This window comes from Thunnus thynnus, chromosome 15 (genome assembly GCF_963924715.1).
Source record: "Thunnus thynnus chromosome 15, fThuThy2.1, whole genome shotgun sequence".
Classification (NCBI taxonomy): domain Eukaryota; kingdom Metazoa; phylum Chordata; class Actinopteri; order Scombriformes; family Scombridae; genus Thunnus; species Thunnus thynnus.
The window spans coordinates 23,490,120-23,507,462 of NC_089531.1; the positions used below are offsets into that span (position 1 = coordinate 23,490,120).

The 17,343-nt window shown below is 39.1% G+C and overlaps 1 protein-coding gene across 7 annotated transcripts in view; it reads right to left on the reverse strand.

Annotated features, from left to right (window-relative positions):
* Nucleotides 1–17,343, reverse strand: part of adcy2b (adenylate cyclase 2b (brain)) — a 48,309-nt gene that overhangs the window by 10,285 nt on the left and 20,681 nt on the right. For 6 of the 7 annotated variants that reach the window (XM_067611458.1, XM_067611456.1, XM_067611457.1 and 3 more), the window contains 12 exons: nt 16,078–16,226; nt 14,450–14,561; nt 13,105–13,232; nt 12,072–12,230; nt 10,695–10,827; nt 6,213–6,383; nt 6,085–6,125; nt 5,894–5,974; nt 4,522–4,591; nt 4,135–4,232; nt 3,348–3,432; nt 552–692 (listed from right to left, as the gene is read on the reverse strand). In XM_067611458.1, the coding sequence (XP_067467559.1) occupies nt 552–692; nt 3,348–3,432; nt 4,135–4,232; nt 4,522–4,591; nt 5,894–5,974; nt 6,085–6,125; nt 6,213–6,383; nt 10,695–10,827; nt 12,072–12,230; nt 13,105–13,232; nt 14,450–14,561; nt 16,078–16,226 (1,368 nt within the window). The remainder of the gene's footprint in view (nt 1–551; nt 693–3,347; nt 3,433–4,134; nt 4,233–4,521; nt 4,592–5,893; nt 5,975–6,084; nt 6,126–6,212; nt 6,384–10,694; nt 10,828–12,071; nt 12,231–13,104; nt 13,233–14,449; nt 14,562–16,077; nt 16,227–17,343) is intronic. The other variant, XM_067611459.1, reaches the window with a different exon arrangement.

Here is a 17,343-nt window from a genome sequence, read left to right on the forward strand (position 1 = left end):
ACTATTGATCCTTTTTTTTCTATATTCCATCTGATTATGAAACAGAATAATTTATTTTTGCGTGGTTACGTATGTTGTCAAGTCCTTGTGTGTGAATCCTTGCTCACTGAGATGAGTGAGGCAATTAGCTAATAAATTCACAAGATCATTGTTTAAAGAAGGTTGATAGGCAGTGAGAAATAGATAGCTAATGTGTAGAGAATAATGTTGATAACAATATGACAATACAGGTACTAAAGAAAGAAAGCACCATGAAGACTTTATAATGTTTCATGCTAAGTTGGTACAGCAACTATAAGCAAATATCATACTTCACAATACCAATGATTTAAAGTTTAATGAAGATTACCTCATGCTGGCATAACATTTATCTCCAAGATTTACAGTGACGTGAATCAAATCAAATAATCAAATGTCCACTGTACTAATGCAGCTGCCATCATGACATACAGTGATCACCTGATGCATACTTGCCCTGAAGAAATCAGAGGAAAAAGCACAAACACAACATCTTTACTTTTAACTTTTCATAGCTTCTTGTAGTTTCTCACCATATTAAAGACGGCCATCACCAATATGAGAGCTGTAGTTGTCATGGTGAGGACCAATCGCAGCCAAGGATTATTGGTGACGATGATGCGGGAGGAAGTGGGGAACCAAGAAAGAGAGCAGAGGGATCCTTTCCTTCCCTGCTGGAGATGCAATGAAACCGAGGGAATGATTAGAGGAGGAAGAAAGAAGGAGAACAAAAAATACAACTCAGTAAAATCTCTCATATCTAAATTGCTGTCCTCTGGAGGGATTTGAGGTATATCTTGAGATTAATACCAGACGTTAATACCAAGGTACTGGTAAAGTGGAAATTAGTAAATTTAAAAAGTCACATTAGTTATTTTTATGGCTCCTGGCAGTTCAAATCAGAACAAAATCAGAACTAGGGCTTATCTGTCACATATGTACATACCAAATGTTGGAAGTGCTTAATTAACATAACTTTTTTATTCATACGCAAGAGTTTTAACTGAAAACACATCTTTTTATTAGAGTGCTTTCTTGGCTAATGTGTCTCTTCCTGTCCCTATTTCAAATTATTTTCAAGTGGGTATTAGTGTAGCATTCTCTCGGGTTTCTCACCTTTCAGGACAGTATGTTCGTGCTTCAGAATTAGCTCTAACAGGACTCTCACACTTGGACTGAGTCCTTGTTTTTTCTAAAACCGAAGTAGTCTTTTCTTGATGAACAAAAATTAACATTTAACACTTGTTTGGCCCACTGAGTAAGGATGCTTTTTACATCTTTCTTGAAGTTTGGCAGATTTTTTCTCTGGCAATTGCAGTGCTGCTTCTTCATAGCAACAGCTAAGCTCATTTGGCTTGGAAAGACATTTTCCAAGAAATGTGTTTGATCACAATAACCATGTCATGCACTCTTTCACAGATGAACAGAGCACATCCTTTAACTATAATATGCCCCATTAATAATAACTTGCATGAACTCAGCCAGGCGCATGGAGCTAAAGCACACGCACATAGAGTATGTTATACATGGCCTCTCATTAGTCGACTGTGTGCTCTTTCCCCAGTAGCTGCAGAGGCTTTTATTGAGAACATGTTCGGTGTTAAATTGATGGTTAGTACAAATCCATCGAACATGATCTCTCCCTCTTTCTCTCTGTTCTCATTGAAGCAGTGTATAAAGCTGATATCTGGGTCAGGGGAGACCCAAGGTTATGGATAACCCCCCGTTAATTAGAAGTGACCCACTTCCAGTACGGGGTGATGATACTCTCTTGACAAGGAAGAAGGAGAGAGATTGGCTCTCAAGGGGGGATATCATTTATTGATGTCCATAGAACACTTGTGACAGGTAGCTGTAGCAGTGTGGAAATAACACCTGCTTGTGCTGGATAATAAACAACAGCAGTGAGTGAATAGATGAACTATTGTATAGAGGGGAATAAAAGGTAGATCAGCTAATATAATCCTTATATATAATGGTTACAGTTTATATTGAGTTCCAACAGATGCAAAAAAATGCTGTTCGAAACATCTGCTCAGCCTTTCAGACAATCAGTCTATTTCTCAAATATAGAACATTTTACCTTATTGTTATTTAAATGGATAAATAGTAAAAAGTAAATTAGTAAAATTATAAATTAGTGAATTACAAGTTTAAATGATGTTCTTGTGTGTGCACCCATTTTCAGTAAAATGGGACTCTCTGTCTTGATTGGGGTGGAACTTGGTAATAGATCAGTGAACAATGGAAGTTTTAGTTTCAAAGTTAAACTCAAGTGTTATCTAATGCACATCTGACATACATCAGTGTAGGGAATGAAATCATGTGACAGAAAAGAAAAGAATGAATTCCTGCACACTGTCCACTGAAGCCAAATCTCAACCAGAGACAATAACCATGGCAATAATTCATAAAAGCACCCTTAAAATGAGACAAACAATACATGTCAAAATCCATAGAGTACAAAGGAAAATAGAAAAAAAAGAAATATATTTTTTAATATAAGAGATTGGATGGGCAATGCTTCTTTCAAGTTGAAAGTAGAACTTGATTGCCAAATCACTTATAAAATGTGAAGGTTTCATCTTGTGACAGTCCAACACTATGATGTGTCCAGGGGGGGAATTGACATGAATATTGTGAGCTGCTTATTATTAGCTCAATGATTTCCACAGTCATAAGAGACCAAATTTAGAGATTTGTAGAGAATGCATAAAGTCATGTACTGAAACAATGTGAGTAAGACACAATTCTGTAAATGTAGAGTTTTTTATGACTTTTGTAGGTTTTGGTGGCAGATAAAGAATATTACAGCATATAGTTCCTATAGTATCTACCAAAAAGATATATAAGTATAAATATAATCTTCTGTAACTGTTTCTTTTTTTGACAAAGTCAGTGTTACATGGTAATTGCCCTCAGAATGGGAAAACATTGTGATAAGTAACTAAGTTTCAGGCAAGTCTACAGGAAACTTTAAAAAGTGCTTAAAAGAGAGTGTTGAGTCAATGACATCAACATGTAGGAAAACGACTGTGTCATCTGCATATAGAGATCTACTGGAGTATGCACACATAGAGTTTCTATACAAAAGAAGAAAAGGTAACTACATTAGCCACCTTGGAATGAATGACACCATGGCCTCAGATGTACTAGACATTTTGAATGACCTGATTAGCAAATATCTGCAATGTGTACAAGTTTTACCATTTTTAAAGGCTTACTTGACTTGTACATATTTTTGTCTCAAATGCAGATTTGGTGAGGGTGTGTACAAGCGATTGAGTGTGTGTGTGTATTCACTGACGAATGCATGCAAACCCACCCACCAGAATATGGCCAGCGAAGCAAAGGAGCAGGATCAAAGCCAACAGCAGGAATGCCAGGCCAAAGGAGATCCCCAGCACAGCAGTTCTGCAACACACACACACACACACACACACACACACACACACACACACACACATTACTCTAAGCCTCATGGCACTTCTCAGCCCTCTGCAGTGCCATCCAGGGCAATAAATGTAATGAAGGTCCTAATGTATTCTGCCTCAGAGCTAGAATCCATTTACATTAAGAAAGCATTTATCTGACAGTGGATTGTACATCAGCATACATGCTTTGTTATGAAGTTATGTTCATCTATCACTTTTTCTAAGGAGGAACACAGTACGGTTGATTTAAGGACCCCTGCCATAAAACAGATGATGTCATGTCTCAATGTGCAGAGCGATGCTGCGACAAACAGAGCAAAGATAAAGAGAGTGAGAGAGAGGTGAATTAGAAAATCAATGGCCTCTCAGATACTAAATTACACCTTTGGCTCCCAGAAGCAGTAAATTAGCATGACCGCGAATTTCTCTCCTTGCCATTAAAGAGACGCCACACTTTGATTCACCTGATCTATAATCACTACCAGACATGGTGCCCTTTCATCTCCATCTGCTTTTTAGCATTCTGCCTCTTGCTCCCCTGCCTCTTTCATTTCAGCGTGGGCCTGTTGATGAGACAGCTGGTGCCAAATGGCTTTTTCACATCAACCTGCTGCCACAGCTGGAGTTTGCTGACGCTACAGGGACTGTGCAGTGTAAATCCTGTGAAGGGGCGCAGACTTACCTGGGCAAGACGAGGACCTGCACTATGAATATACAGCAGAATATGAGGCAGGCGCAGGTGACATAGTACTTGAAGGCAGGTAATGTTGTGGATCTGTACTGTTGAGAGAAGATAAGGCCAAAATAAGAAAACTGTGAATGGGATTATGAGTGTGTGTCAAGTAGCAGCAGCAGAACATGTTAAGGCAAAGTCCAAATTAACACTCAACATGCACAATGTAAAATATACCAGATCTAAGTTGTAGTATGAAATATATAGCAGACAGTTTGTTTCCTATAAGGCTGAACAGCCTCCTTAATGACTTCATTTCACTGGTACCTATACAATTCCATTGATTTGTTTCCCCAGCGAACAATGCTGGCGGGTGCTTTGTATGCATTCGCCTACCTCTTTCTCCAGAGCTTTGTTGTGAAAGAACAATGAGATCCTCTGAATGTCCTCAGACTTCAGCCACTGTCTGGAGATGCAAGTGAAACAAACAGATTGAGACACTGCAGAGAACTTTGCTCTGGGTTGTGCTATGTAGTATCTGAACACTCTTCTATACCTCTTCACAGTGCAGATATGAACCAAATATGAATGTATGAATGCTCAAAATCTGACTGCAGGTTTTGAATATTATCATTGTTTTTTTGTTTTGTTTTTAGTGTTTAATACTTATTACAATTAGACACAATTTAATGAAATGTGCAGAGACAGCACCTTTTTTCCCAGTGGATAAAGCCAAAGAGTATTTCCTTGTTTCATGAATAACACAATAGATGGTAATATACTCATTCTTAGTTTTGGGGTAAATTACACTGAAAATACTCTACGCTTGGAGAAGATCTCATTATTGTTGCTACTTCTTATAAGTAAAATACACCATAAAATCCAACAAGACAGGAAGTATCAGAGGTATGATTTTACCAATTTGTTTTGTTTTGACAATAAACGAATTGTCAATAAAATTGCACTGTCACACCTATAAAATGAGATAAAACAAATGGGTTTGGGCTACATGCATCTTTGGCACTTTTGTCCTAAGACACACTAAAAACTACACTAGGTTCTTTAGCTAACTCACATTTTTAGTTTGAATAACTGCAAGGTTTCTGTAAGTCATTATAGAATATGTCAGTATAGGCCTTAACTAGTTGGGTGTAGACACTAAAGGGCTTTTCACACTGCCCACACTTGGCCCAGGGCTAGAAGCATTCTTAGAACCTTTTTAGCCCCAGGCTAAGAAAGCTTTCACATTGGCACAATCCTGGCACATTTCAAAGTGGGCTAACCCCCGACTTTAGCCTAGGGTTTGTGGCCCTGCTCCAGAGCGGGATTAGTTCCGAGTTTGTAGGTTTATCCCCTGAAAATTGACTATCAGCATAACATCTTAAAGGTGCCAGTGTGAAATGGGGCTAAAGTAAACAATGGAGTAGTCACGTGTCATTCTAGAATGTAAACATTAGTTGCATGTTTCAACGGATATGTAACCCAGAGCTAGTAGAAGTGCAGTGTGAATCGTATAGCCCTGGGCTTAGGTTAACCTGAGGTTAAAAATGTGTCAATGTGAAAAGGGGCTAAATTATCACAGGGTCAACTCTTAGCCCAGGGCTATCCCTAGCCCTGGGCTAAAAATATACAGTGTGAAAAGCCCATAACTTGGTGTTTCTACTGCTAAGTGTCAGGAGAACCTTTAACTGACTGAACTGACTGTGCATGACCTGTCACTGTGAAGAAAAATAATGCAGAAATAGGATACAGCAGCCGTGATGCTTACTTCTGCGAGTTGATGCCATCGATGGTGCGAATCATCCGCTCATTGAGTTCCTCCTCAAACCTCCTCCTCTGTGATTTGGACCTGCAGTTGAACAGAAGGAGGGGGAAGTTTAAACATGAACACAGACTGAAAAATGTTCTCTTATGAAATCTTGCAAAGACGGAGTAATTATATTTGTCATGATAGCTTACCTCTCTCGTCGCTGGAAGTGGTACTGCCCCATTGGAACATCCTGAAACAGGAATCACACCATTAATATATTAATAATGGACACCTGCATCTGTGTGTGTGTTTGAAAGAGACAGTGCATTGTACTCACAGTGGTGTTGATCTTGCCGTTGTCTGTGGTCATGCTTTCTCGATGGTGGAGGTTGGCAAAGGGTTTGGCAGCGCCCCAGGACTCCAGGTAGCGGGTCATCCTGACAGACGCCCTCCCACCATCCATAGAGGGACGAGAGCGCACACTCAGCAGAGGGCTGTGCCTCTCGGTCTGAGAAAACCAACAGGGACAGAGAAAGAAACAGGCAATTTTAAACATTATGAGCTGATTTTGTTGTCAGCTGTTGTGAAACAGTGCCAACCCCTTAACCCTTATGTAATGTCAAAGCATTTTTCGATAAATAACGCAATGCAAATGATGCTCACAGAGATTAATTTTGGTGAACTTAGGTGATTTTAACTTGTACTAGCCGAACTTGTTCAAGTATTGTCTCCTGCAAAGAATATTTTTTTCTAAAATTTCACAACTAAAAAACACTAGTTGGATAAAAAAAATGTATGTATTACAAATCTCCAAAATGTAGAGAGAATCACATATTGCAATAGTAGTGCCCACTCTGATCCATGAACTGCGCCTGTGTAAGCCAGACTTTTATGCTATCGCTGTGCTCACACTCAGTGGGTGTACAGTAAAAAAGACTGGGCTCTGTGGAAACACTTGTCAATTGACAGCTCTTGACATTTCCGACCTGACTTTTGATGATTTGAGCTACTTGAACAACTTTTAGTGAAGAATGATGCAACTCTCATTTTATTTTGGCATGTGTGCTGTGTGCTTGTCTCTGACAAACAGCACTTTACTTCTGACAGAAACATTGCCCTGCATAAAGTCATACAGAAATGAGAAGAAGTGTCAAAATGGAGTTTGGAAGACTTTTATGGGTAGGATCCAGGAGGATTTGCTGGATGGTGACATGTTCTTGTTCATGTTCTGTTAATTGCTGCTAGATTCGGGTATTGTTACTGAAAAAAGTCACACAAATGCCTATAAGAACTGAAACAGACATGTCCATAATGGCTGTTTTCATTTCCCGGGGGTGCACTGAACAGCTCTGACAGTGACAATCAATGACAACGACAGTGGGGATGACACCTCCTGTGATCCATGCTCCATATTTGGCCTTGATCCATTCAGGGCTTCTTGTAAATGTCACTTAGCCCCCACAGCCTTTTGCTAATATCTGATAGGATATGGAAAAATGATCATCTTTAAAGTAAATAAAGGATACAGAGTAGCATCTTGTAATATTAATTAGTTGTAAGAAGAAGAGTAACCACAGCTGAAATACCTTGAGGCTCAGGTTTGGCCTTAAACTACCGGTTTAGTTGGTTACTGTGGTGATAAAAAAAGTGGCAGTAATCTGATGAAATACAGTAATATACTACAGAGAACGGAAAAAGCTATTTAAAAGGCTGCTTATAATATATAGCCTGCATGATTTGCCAAAATAACCTCTCATCCACAACTGAAACACAGCTAGTGGAGTTAACAGCGTAGTTTCCAGTAGTTCTTGGAAACATGTTGCTTGCACTGATAAAATGTGTTGAAATATGTTTGACAGCGCAGATAGCTGACTTCTTCTTTTTTCTGACCATCTAATAGATGACAATCACAACATTATCAAACAAAACATGCTTGATCATCATCAACACATACAAATTTTAAAGTTTTTTTGATACATTAAAATGAACATTGTACACTGAGGAGGTTATCTCTGCTACTCTGTGAACTGGAATATGCTTCTACTAAAATGGGAATCTTCAGGATTTAAAGTGATGAGATGGCTATATGGGAAAGCTACCAATCCTTGGTCAAGCTGTTTGGAGAAGCATCAGAGAGTGAGAAGAGGAAAAATGCAAAAGGAAAGGAGCGGATTTAGAGAAATCAATGCCTTAAAGACACTCTGGCTTATTTCGTCATTTCCAAAAGAGGCAACGGAAAGCTTCAAGACGTTGATACTTCAGAAAAGACATGTCACTGTTGCACCAAGAGCCCTGAGGTCTATGAAGCAAGCAGATAGTGAGCACAGGATGCCTGGAGGAGGAAAGAGGAAGGCCTTACTGCAGATATTTAAGGGGGTGGGTGCATTGTAGCCAAGTTATGGAGGGATTAGTAAGGCAGAGAACTGTTAAGCACAGTTTTTCATTTGCCAAACCAAAAAAAAAAAAAAAAAACTGAGCACAGACTGGATGCCAACAACACACTCTGTATAGAGATGATCAGTGCAGAAAGTTCTCAGCAGAGGCAGATCTCTTATACAGTATGTCCTTAACTAGCTCTTTATGTAGCACAATGTTTCAGTCCACTCTGTGTCTCAAGCCAAGCAGTGAAAGGAACACTTCAAATTGTCCATCTGATAACATACTATACTGTCATTGCTACTCCATACAATTATATTAATTTCCTATACTAGACAACAATGTGGACTTCTTTTGTGCAAACCTGACCATCTCATCAAGATGTTTATAAAGCAGTGGTGTTGTCCACGGTGCTAAAAGTAGACTCATTTCATCTACTGTAAATTACATGAAAACAAGTTTATTTGTATACCACATTTCATACACAAGAACAATTCAAAGAGCCTAATATGATAATAAACAATATCATTGTCTTGCGTGATTTGACCTAGAGGGGGTATATACAGGTTGAATAATAGAGGCCCCAGAATGTAACCCTGGGGGACTCCACATGTCACAGTGATCCGCTCTGTTTAATGATCACCAATGGCAACAACAAAGACCCTTTCAAGATATAATCTGAACCAACTGAGGACTGTTCCAGATAATCTCACCCACTTTTCCAGTCTGTCAATGAGTATTTTATGTTCAACAGTATCAAAGGCTGCACTCAGGTCAAGCAGCACCAAAACTAATGTTTTACCTGAATCAGTGTTCAGATGAATGCATTGAGCACCTTAATCAGTGCAGGCTCCGTGCTGTGGTGTGGTCTGAAGCCAGACTGAAATCTGTCCAAAAGGCCATTTTAAATTAAAAAGTTGTTGAGTTGAATCAGAACAGCTTTCTCAATATTTTTTCCAATAAAACTAAGCCAATTAATAATTCAAAACACACACAAGCAGTTTCTATTTAAACATACACAAGTTATTGTCAAGTGAATATAATATAATTTGGAGTATGTAGGCTGTGAAGTGATGACAATGCTTTCTCTTTTTCCAGGGTAAAGGGCAGAGGTTGGACAAAAGAACAAGAACACCTCATCACCCTCTTTCAGTTGAATAAACTGCTGTGAGAAAAACTGAAGGTTATACAATAAGTGTGAAAAGGTTGCTCTGCTCCCTTTATCACTAGGCTCTGGTTTCTGGTTGGTGTTTTTGTGTGTGTATGAAATCGTTCATTTCAGTCCAATGTTTCAGTTAATCTGTTAATTTATCGGTAATGTTAGACCTCACTTGTTTGCTTGTGTTTGAGTGAAGTGTGTATCATATGCTTTTGCCATTGCATGCTTGCATTTGCACTTTATGAAGCACCTTGTAAGCCTGATTTGAGTGCTAAAGTTTCTTCTTCTGTTTACACAAATGACAAAATATAAGGTTCAGTTGAGTATTTTGTGTTGTTGAAGTGCAAGGTCCTGCTGTGATAATGTATATGTTAGGGAAGATCATGTGCTTAATCAGTGATAGTGAAAACCGGTGTGCATCATTAGGTGCTCTAAGCAGTGCGTGGCCAGTCACTGTCAAGTAAAGGGAGGAACTGTAAATCTGTTCTGTAGTAAATGACATCTGGTGCACTCACGGCTGGGCGTGTGTGCCCATAGAAAATTGTGATTGTCAGTAATATCACAAAAATCAAATTTGAATGCTTGTTTGTTGTTCTGTACACTTTTAAAGCTTTATATGGGTCCAGCTCACCCTGTGGTAAGCTGAGCAGATGGTAGGATCCAGTTTGGCAAGGCTGAGAGGTTAAAAGACCAGTGACTGATGTTTAGTAATGGGAAGGAGAGTAGGTGGCAGCTTGCTGTGAGGCTACAGGTCATAGCTGTTGATTTGTTCTTTACTTCAATTGTAAGTTATTTTTGAGGCATTTCCTGGGGTGAATTTTTGCTAATAAATACCACCTTTAATCACATACTCCTGCCCACCAACCTGCTTCTTGAACATCCCCTTTAAAGTTTTCCAGTGCCAGAGCGCCAGAACGCGTTACAATGTCAGATGCTCCTGTTATTTTGTTTAGCTTATGTATGAATATCTGCTTTCAACATGTACCAATCATGTATTTTCCTGGACCAATTTCATATCAATTCTTCTACTATATGAGTGCACTTGAAATGGATAAAAACATTGGTTGTTATAATCAGAGTTTTCACAAATCTGATAAAATAAACTTTTTGTAGGAAGGAAAACAACTAAAAGTGCTTTAAAATGGACAAAACAGTCATATATCAACAGGAAGAAATATTGTCAGCCGAATTGAATGTCATTTTTAGTGTTATAGTAACCTGTCCGATAGTGCTTTTTGATTGTGTGTTTGAATGTATAAAACCATGTAAGTGATAGTATCTGACCTTAGGGTTAATGACCAGGTAAGTGATCACTCTGTGTTCTTTCAGGTAAGAGTCTCGACTCTGTCCGTCTCCAAGTTCCACCTTATATGAGCCCTTCAAATGCTCCAGAGTCACTGAGGAGATGTGGACCCTCCTGTAGATGAGACAGAAAGGCAGAAAAGTTGACTGATGATGAGAGGTTAAGAATTTTTGTCATTATGTCATTACCAGCTCTGTCAAAAGTATTATTTACTTTCCAGCTTTAGAGCTACACAAACCTGCAATTCTCCTTTTTCTGCTTTGTTTGTTACCCTTGCAAACAGAGACGGATGGAGATGGGAATATGTTTTTTTCAGCGGGGCATATTTTTCAGATGTCTTTCAGCAGGCGTGAGAGGAGACAAACCATTAGCAGCCAAGTGAGACAACACAGTGGCACAGGAGAGCTTATTTTCAGTGTAGCATACACATAACCACCAGCCGATTTTCCTGTGCTTGTTACAGAGGTAGGATGGCAGACCTAATGGCTACGTAACAAATGCAGAGCTGATTGGTCAAATGAGGAGGCTATAATTAACAAAATGCTTATAACGGGGTAGAATGAAAACAGACATATCCCATGTTCCACCCGGTCTGTAAATGTGTTCATTTTACAGCTGACTCTTGATTGCACTTGTTCTTGGTGCTGCTGCAACACATCAATATGTTGTTCCCTCAGGTGTGTTTTCATATTTGGATTTAAGGGGGTGGTTTACTGTGATCTAGCCAACATTGGTTTTAGAAGAGTGATACTGATGTTAATATTTCTTTTGGACTGGCCAATGTTTAATATTTGATGCTGATATTTGATAAATCTGACTATTTCCACAGCCAGAAAATGTTAAGAAATGAGCACGGATTCAATGTTATTCTTCTAAGAGTGAAAAAGTATCAGAAACGGTTCACTTGCTCACATCTACAGTACGTGTTAGGCTACATGGAACTGCAGTGGAGCAGATGGGAATACACTGAGTTGCTTGTGTGCAACTTAACATTAATCATTGAGAGAGCAGAAAGTGTTAGTTATTTCCCAAAGCATAGCTTCCCCTATGGTTTAAAAAGTCAGCCTAGCAAGTACATGCATCTAATCTTCCAATTACACAATAATAAAAAAAAACAAACAAAAACTTGCAAGCAGCACTGCAACCACAGTAAGAACAAGCTGAGTTGTAGCTCATAAAACATCTAACTATCTAATCTAATTGAATCTAATTTATAAACATTAAACTTATTAATTCCTTATTGTTTTAACAGATACATTTGTCAGTTGATACATATATATGCGTTCTTCAGAAAAAATAGGCCTGTTCTGAACAGGAATGTTTTAAACGGGCACTTCAATTATGCAATTATGTCTTACCCTGGCACCCCTCCTGCCTCCATATGATTGGCTAGTGTTACGTCATGTGACCACACATCATACTGCCATTTCTGGAGGCCAATCACACCACACAGGACGTTCCCAGAATGAACGCCAACACGCATGTTGATATCAACTCCAGTGGCATCTCGGACCTTCCTGTGGAGAGTACAGAAGAAGGAATCTTTAAAGGAACAGTTCAGTATTTTGGGAAATATGTTTATTTGCTTTCTTTCTGATAGTAAGATGAGAGTATCGATATCAATTGCATGTGTGTGTGTGTTAAGTATGGAGCTGGAGTGGGGACGTGGTTGGCTTAGCTTAGCATAATGACCGGAAGCAGGGGGAAACAGCTAGCCTGGCTCTGCCCAAAGTTGAAAAAGTCTTTGTATTAACACCACTAAAGCTCACTAATCAACATGTTATATCTTGTTTGTTTAACTTGTAAAAATGATCATTTGTGCCTTTTTTTAAAAATGCTTTTTATGGATGATATTATCTCCTTTTTTAGACTTCCGTTTTTTGAATGCCATAGCCAGTGCTGGCAGTAAAAGAATTTGATTCTAGTCATGGTGGAAAATCCTCTGCATTGGCATTGAAATACAGACTCCGCTTCATTGTGTCACAGGTGGACGACAACGAATGGCATTTTAAATCTGATTGTGATTAAAGGTCAGTGCCGGCACGCTAACGTATTGGTCTGTAAAACTAATGTGCGTGATGAGTGAAAGACACAGAGACAGAGAGCAGAAGGAGGGAGGAGGGGGCAGAAAGAGAATGTTTTTTCATTTGTTTGAATTTTTTATTTGTTCAGTCGGGAGGCTTATCATATTGCATTCACATTGTGTTTACTCTGGAGTTCAAACAGAGCTGAAACCAAGTCTGGCATTCCTTCTGCGCAATCTGTTTGACAGACGTGTTTGTGTTTGTGTTTCCGTTTGTGTGTGTGTGTGTGTGTGTGAGAGAGAGAGAGACAGAGAGAGAGAGAGAGAGAGACAGACAGAGAGGAGGAGAGGGAGATCTGGTATTTTACTTGATGGCCTCACACATATCCAAGCCCATCTTCACGCAGTTCCTTGCGTGGTGAGGCAGCGATTCAGGCAGACCAGACACACAGTAGTAACAATCTCCCAAGATCTTGATTCTCATGCACTCGTTTTCCTTTGAAAGAGAGAGAGAGAGAGAGAAAGGTAAAGAGTGGACAAATGATCAAACTCTCTGGAACCATAATCTGCCAATAATTCTTAACATCTTTATTAATGGTTAACTATTTTATCTAAAAAACTGACAGTTTTTGGAGCTCTTTCTCACCTCCAAACAACCCTTACACACACACACACACACATACACACAATCATATCCATTAAGCCCAGAATCATACACCCACACACATAACACATTATCTCTTGTTCCACATGTGGGATGTGTAGCAGCTCATCATTGGACCGGGTTTATATAATGGCAGCTTCATCAGCGGGAGGACAGAGCTGCTGGACACAAAGCTGAGAGAGCCTGACTCAACTGTTTAGAACCGAATAGCGGAGTACCCACGAGACCGCCAGATACACTCCGACCAGCCCACACTGGCACAACCTGCAGCTGTCGACACACACAGTACTTTGGGAAGGTACGATACGGAGGCCAAGAGTGGCCGCAGGACAGAGAAAAGATTTATTTCAAGGCCGCGCTTCATCTGATTGACAGCAATAGAGAGGTCTTTGTCTCTCTTCTCGGTTATTTTCTGGTTAACCCAGTTGCGCACGCTATTCAAATGAATTGAATGAATTCAGGTGACATTATCTTACAGCACTATATGTGAAACAAAACACATTATTTTAAACCTTATACAACTTTAATTTCCCCATTAAATCTGAAATAATTATTTATTAAAAAATACTATATTGTAACTATAGACAGTAAGGGTTAGTATCATGGGTTTTAAAGGATTTATTATATTGATTCATGGAAGCTCTAGTAATTAAGGGACTTTTCTGATGTGTTTTGTGCAAGGTTTACAATATTATCAATGATTTTTTAATGTGAAAAACTCCATTATATCTATCCAAAATCCATTTAAGGAATCCTGACTTATCAATACAAGACTACTAGCTTCTATTAGATGGCATGCTGGACTACACTATACTGAAAGATGTTTCTGATATTTTGTTCACGTCATTAACATACTGCATATGGAGGAATATAAACACATTACAGTATATATCCAATAAATGACCGCCACAAAATACAAGTTCACAAATGTAGGTTGTTCACCACTGTTTTCTTGTACAGGACGCGTAGTATGCATGTGTATGAAATTAATTCATTTCAAATCAATTCAATTCAATTCAATTCAATATACTGTCATTATATATTGTTACCTTTGCAATCTGGTCAAACTTGCCAAAGAGTTCATTCAGCATATGCACAAGTTCACCTGGAGAGCAGTCACTGGCCAGCCTGGTGAAGCCCACGATGTCGGCATACAGAATGCTGCAGAGAAACAAGAGGAAACAACAAATAACACAAATATTATTGCGATGCTGAATAACACTACCATCAAATAACACAATTCATTGCTCTGTAGGTGGGGAGGAGGAAAGGAGCATAAGGCTTTATATCCTGGACAGTCATTCTACTAGTAAAGTAACAAGGATATGGAACACCTTGGTATTTGTTGATTCTCTTTTAATTAACTTGCATACGATGTTGAACCGCACAAACCCACTCAGTTCTTGATTAGCGCTTACACTCAAGTCAATGAAGGTGACAACTAAATGTTGAGGGCAGCAGAGAAAACATTTTACTACAAGGGAACACATTGATTTCTACCCAGGTTCCACATGCATAAAACACCATAATAATGCACATAACACACATGGTTGTACTGGTTTCTATTTCATATCTGGACCATGCATCTAATATTTGCCACTTTAGTCTCATGCACTTCCTTTTCTATCTATACTTCACATTTCACATGCATGTTTACATTTTAAATAACATTGAAATGCACAAGAAAAGAAACATAACAATTGCTAAAGTGTTCCATTCTTAAATATATATATAATAATAATAATAATATAAATATATAAACCTTTCCAATGTTTTTGCTAAATTTGTTTCTTCGGAAATGTGACAAATTGTGTGCAAGGCCTCTTCAAGTATCCGACTATTTCCCAGAGAGAAGGAATGATATGTCAGTAAGTGTAAAAAACACACAATTTATTCTGCTCTTCAACACCAGCAACCAATTATCACAGTTGAAGACATGATAGTGAAGGCAGCAGCTGGTGTTTGGCTCTGCACGATCTGTCTAGCGCAGGAGGAACCACACTGCCACCTGTCCTTGGGTGTCAACTCCTTCTTCTGGTGAGATTGGCCTCTTTAGTGTGAACTGGACCATGTGAGGATTTGTTATTATTGGAAGGATAATGGGCAAATCAACATGAGAACACACATGCACACACTCACCCACAGACACACACCTGAGACCCACTTAAAAGGGACACAGTGATGCTGTTTCTGCTGTTTTGGAAAGCAGGTTTTTCAGAGGACATTCCTAGGAGAGACTCTCACGGTAAGCCTGGATTTGTGTGCTCTGCTCTGTTTCTACAAACCCTCTTCCTGCCACGCTATAGAGGAGGATGTGAGACTCCTCTTCATTTGGCAAAGTGACCTCAGAATACAATGGGGGAGGATTAACTCTGAACTGAATTTGGCCATGGCAATGAAAAGAAACAAGAAGATGGGATGTAGAGAAGATAGCAGAAAAGGAAAGGAAAGAGGAGGAAAGTAAATGCGAGGAGATGACAGAAGATGAGAGGAGGGCAGAGGAGAGGAGCAATCCTCATGTGAGAGCAGATAGAGAGGGGAGGACAAAAGAAGACAAGGGATGAGCAGTGGCGAGGGGGAGGACAGGAGGGTATAGGAGCAATCAAGCGCTGAGATGAGAGCAGAAAATAATAACCTTTATTATGTGGGGGCCCAGATAAAGGAGAGGGAAATTTACCTGACATTGGTGTGCCGCTGAACGTAGAGGTTATGGAAGTTGTTGGTACTCTCAGTTCGGCCAAAGTTTGGTCCCTGAAGCCTCTGGATGATCTCGGCTTTCATCACCCTGGCTATATGAGACGGCAGCAAGGATAAGAGTAAACGTTCCTAGAGGTGCGGGGGCAGAGATCAAAGACAGGCAAGGTAGAGTCAAGTGATTGGGATCCAATGAAGAAACAAGACTAAAAGTCTGCAGCCATGTTGGCCAAACCTGTCCCCTACAAATGACCTTTATATTGCTAATTTCTATGCTAACGTCAGCATGCTAACATACACCAAGTACAGCTGAGGATGTTCAGTTTCACAGTATTTGGTCATAAATCAAAATGTTTGGCATACTAAAAGGTTGACCTGGTGATGGATCTAGATGAAAGGTTGAGGGTTTTCCAAGTTAGTAGGCTTCATCCCCATCTCTGGGGACCATGAATGTCCGCAAACTTTCATTTCAATCCATCAAATAGTACTTTTGAGTCCAAAAGTGGTAGACTGAATTAAAAAAAAGAGTTTTATTCATAGACTGGTCACTAAATGTTTTATATTCACACATTTTAACATGATAATGCAGCAGCATTGATAGAATGACACACTGTGACCTTGATAAATCTGCAGGATGCTCGGCTTACAGTCATTTTGATTTCCAACCCACACAACATCATTTGTACATTTTGAGCCAGCAATAAAACATGGCAGCAAGCAAGAATTATTATTATTATTTCGGGTCAGAATTCTCAACCAATATAGAGGCACAGATCCACAGGTTTCACATGTAAAATGTACTATGTAAGTTATATTGGTATAACTATTATATGCCACATAAAAACAGCATGTTCTATTCTGTTCTGTTCTGTTTTAGTCTATTCTTTTGTAATGTGGTCATTTGTGTTGTGTTCTATTCTATTTCATTCTATTGTGTTTTGTTTTGTTCTATTCTGTTCTATTGATTTGTGTCATGTTGTTCCACTCTATTCTATTCTATTGTGTTGTCTAGTTCTGTTCTCTTCTATTCTATTGTGTTGTGTTGTTCTATTCTGTTCTATTCTATACTCTGTATAAATATAGCCATAGTCATCCACAGCTAATATTTAATCTCTTAAATAGACTTTTACACGCCTTAATGATGGTTCATCGGGGCTAATTTTTCAGCATAATTGAGCTCAGGAACCCAAAGAACAATTGAGGCGGAGAAAATGACCTCACATGTGAAATATGTACTGTAACATGGCAG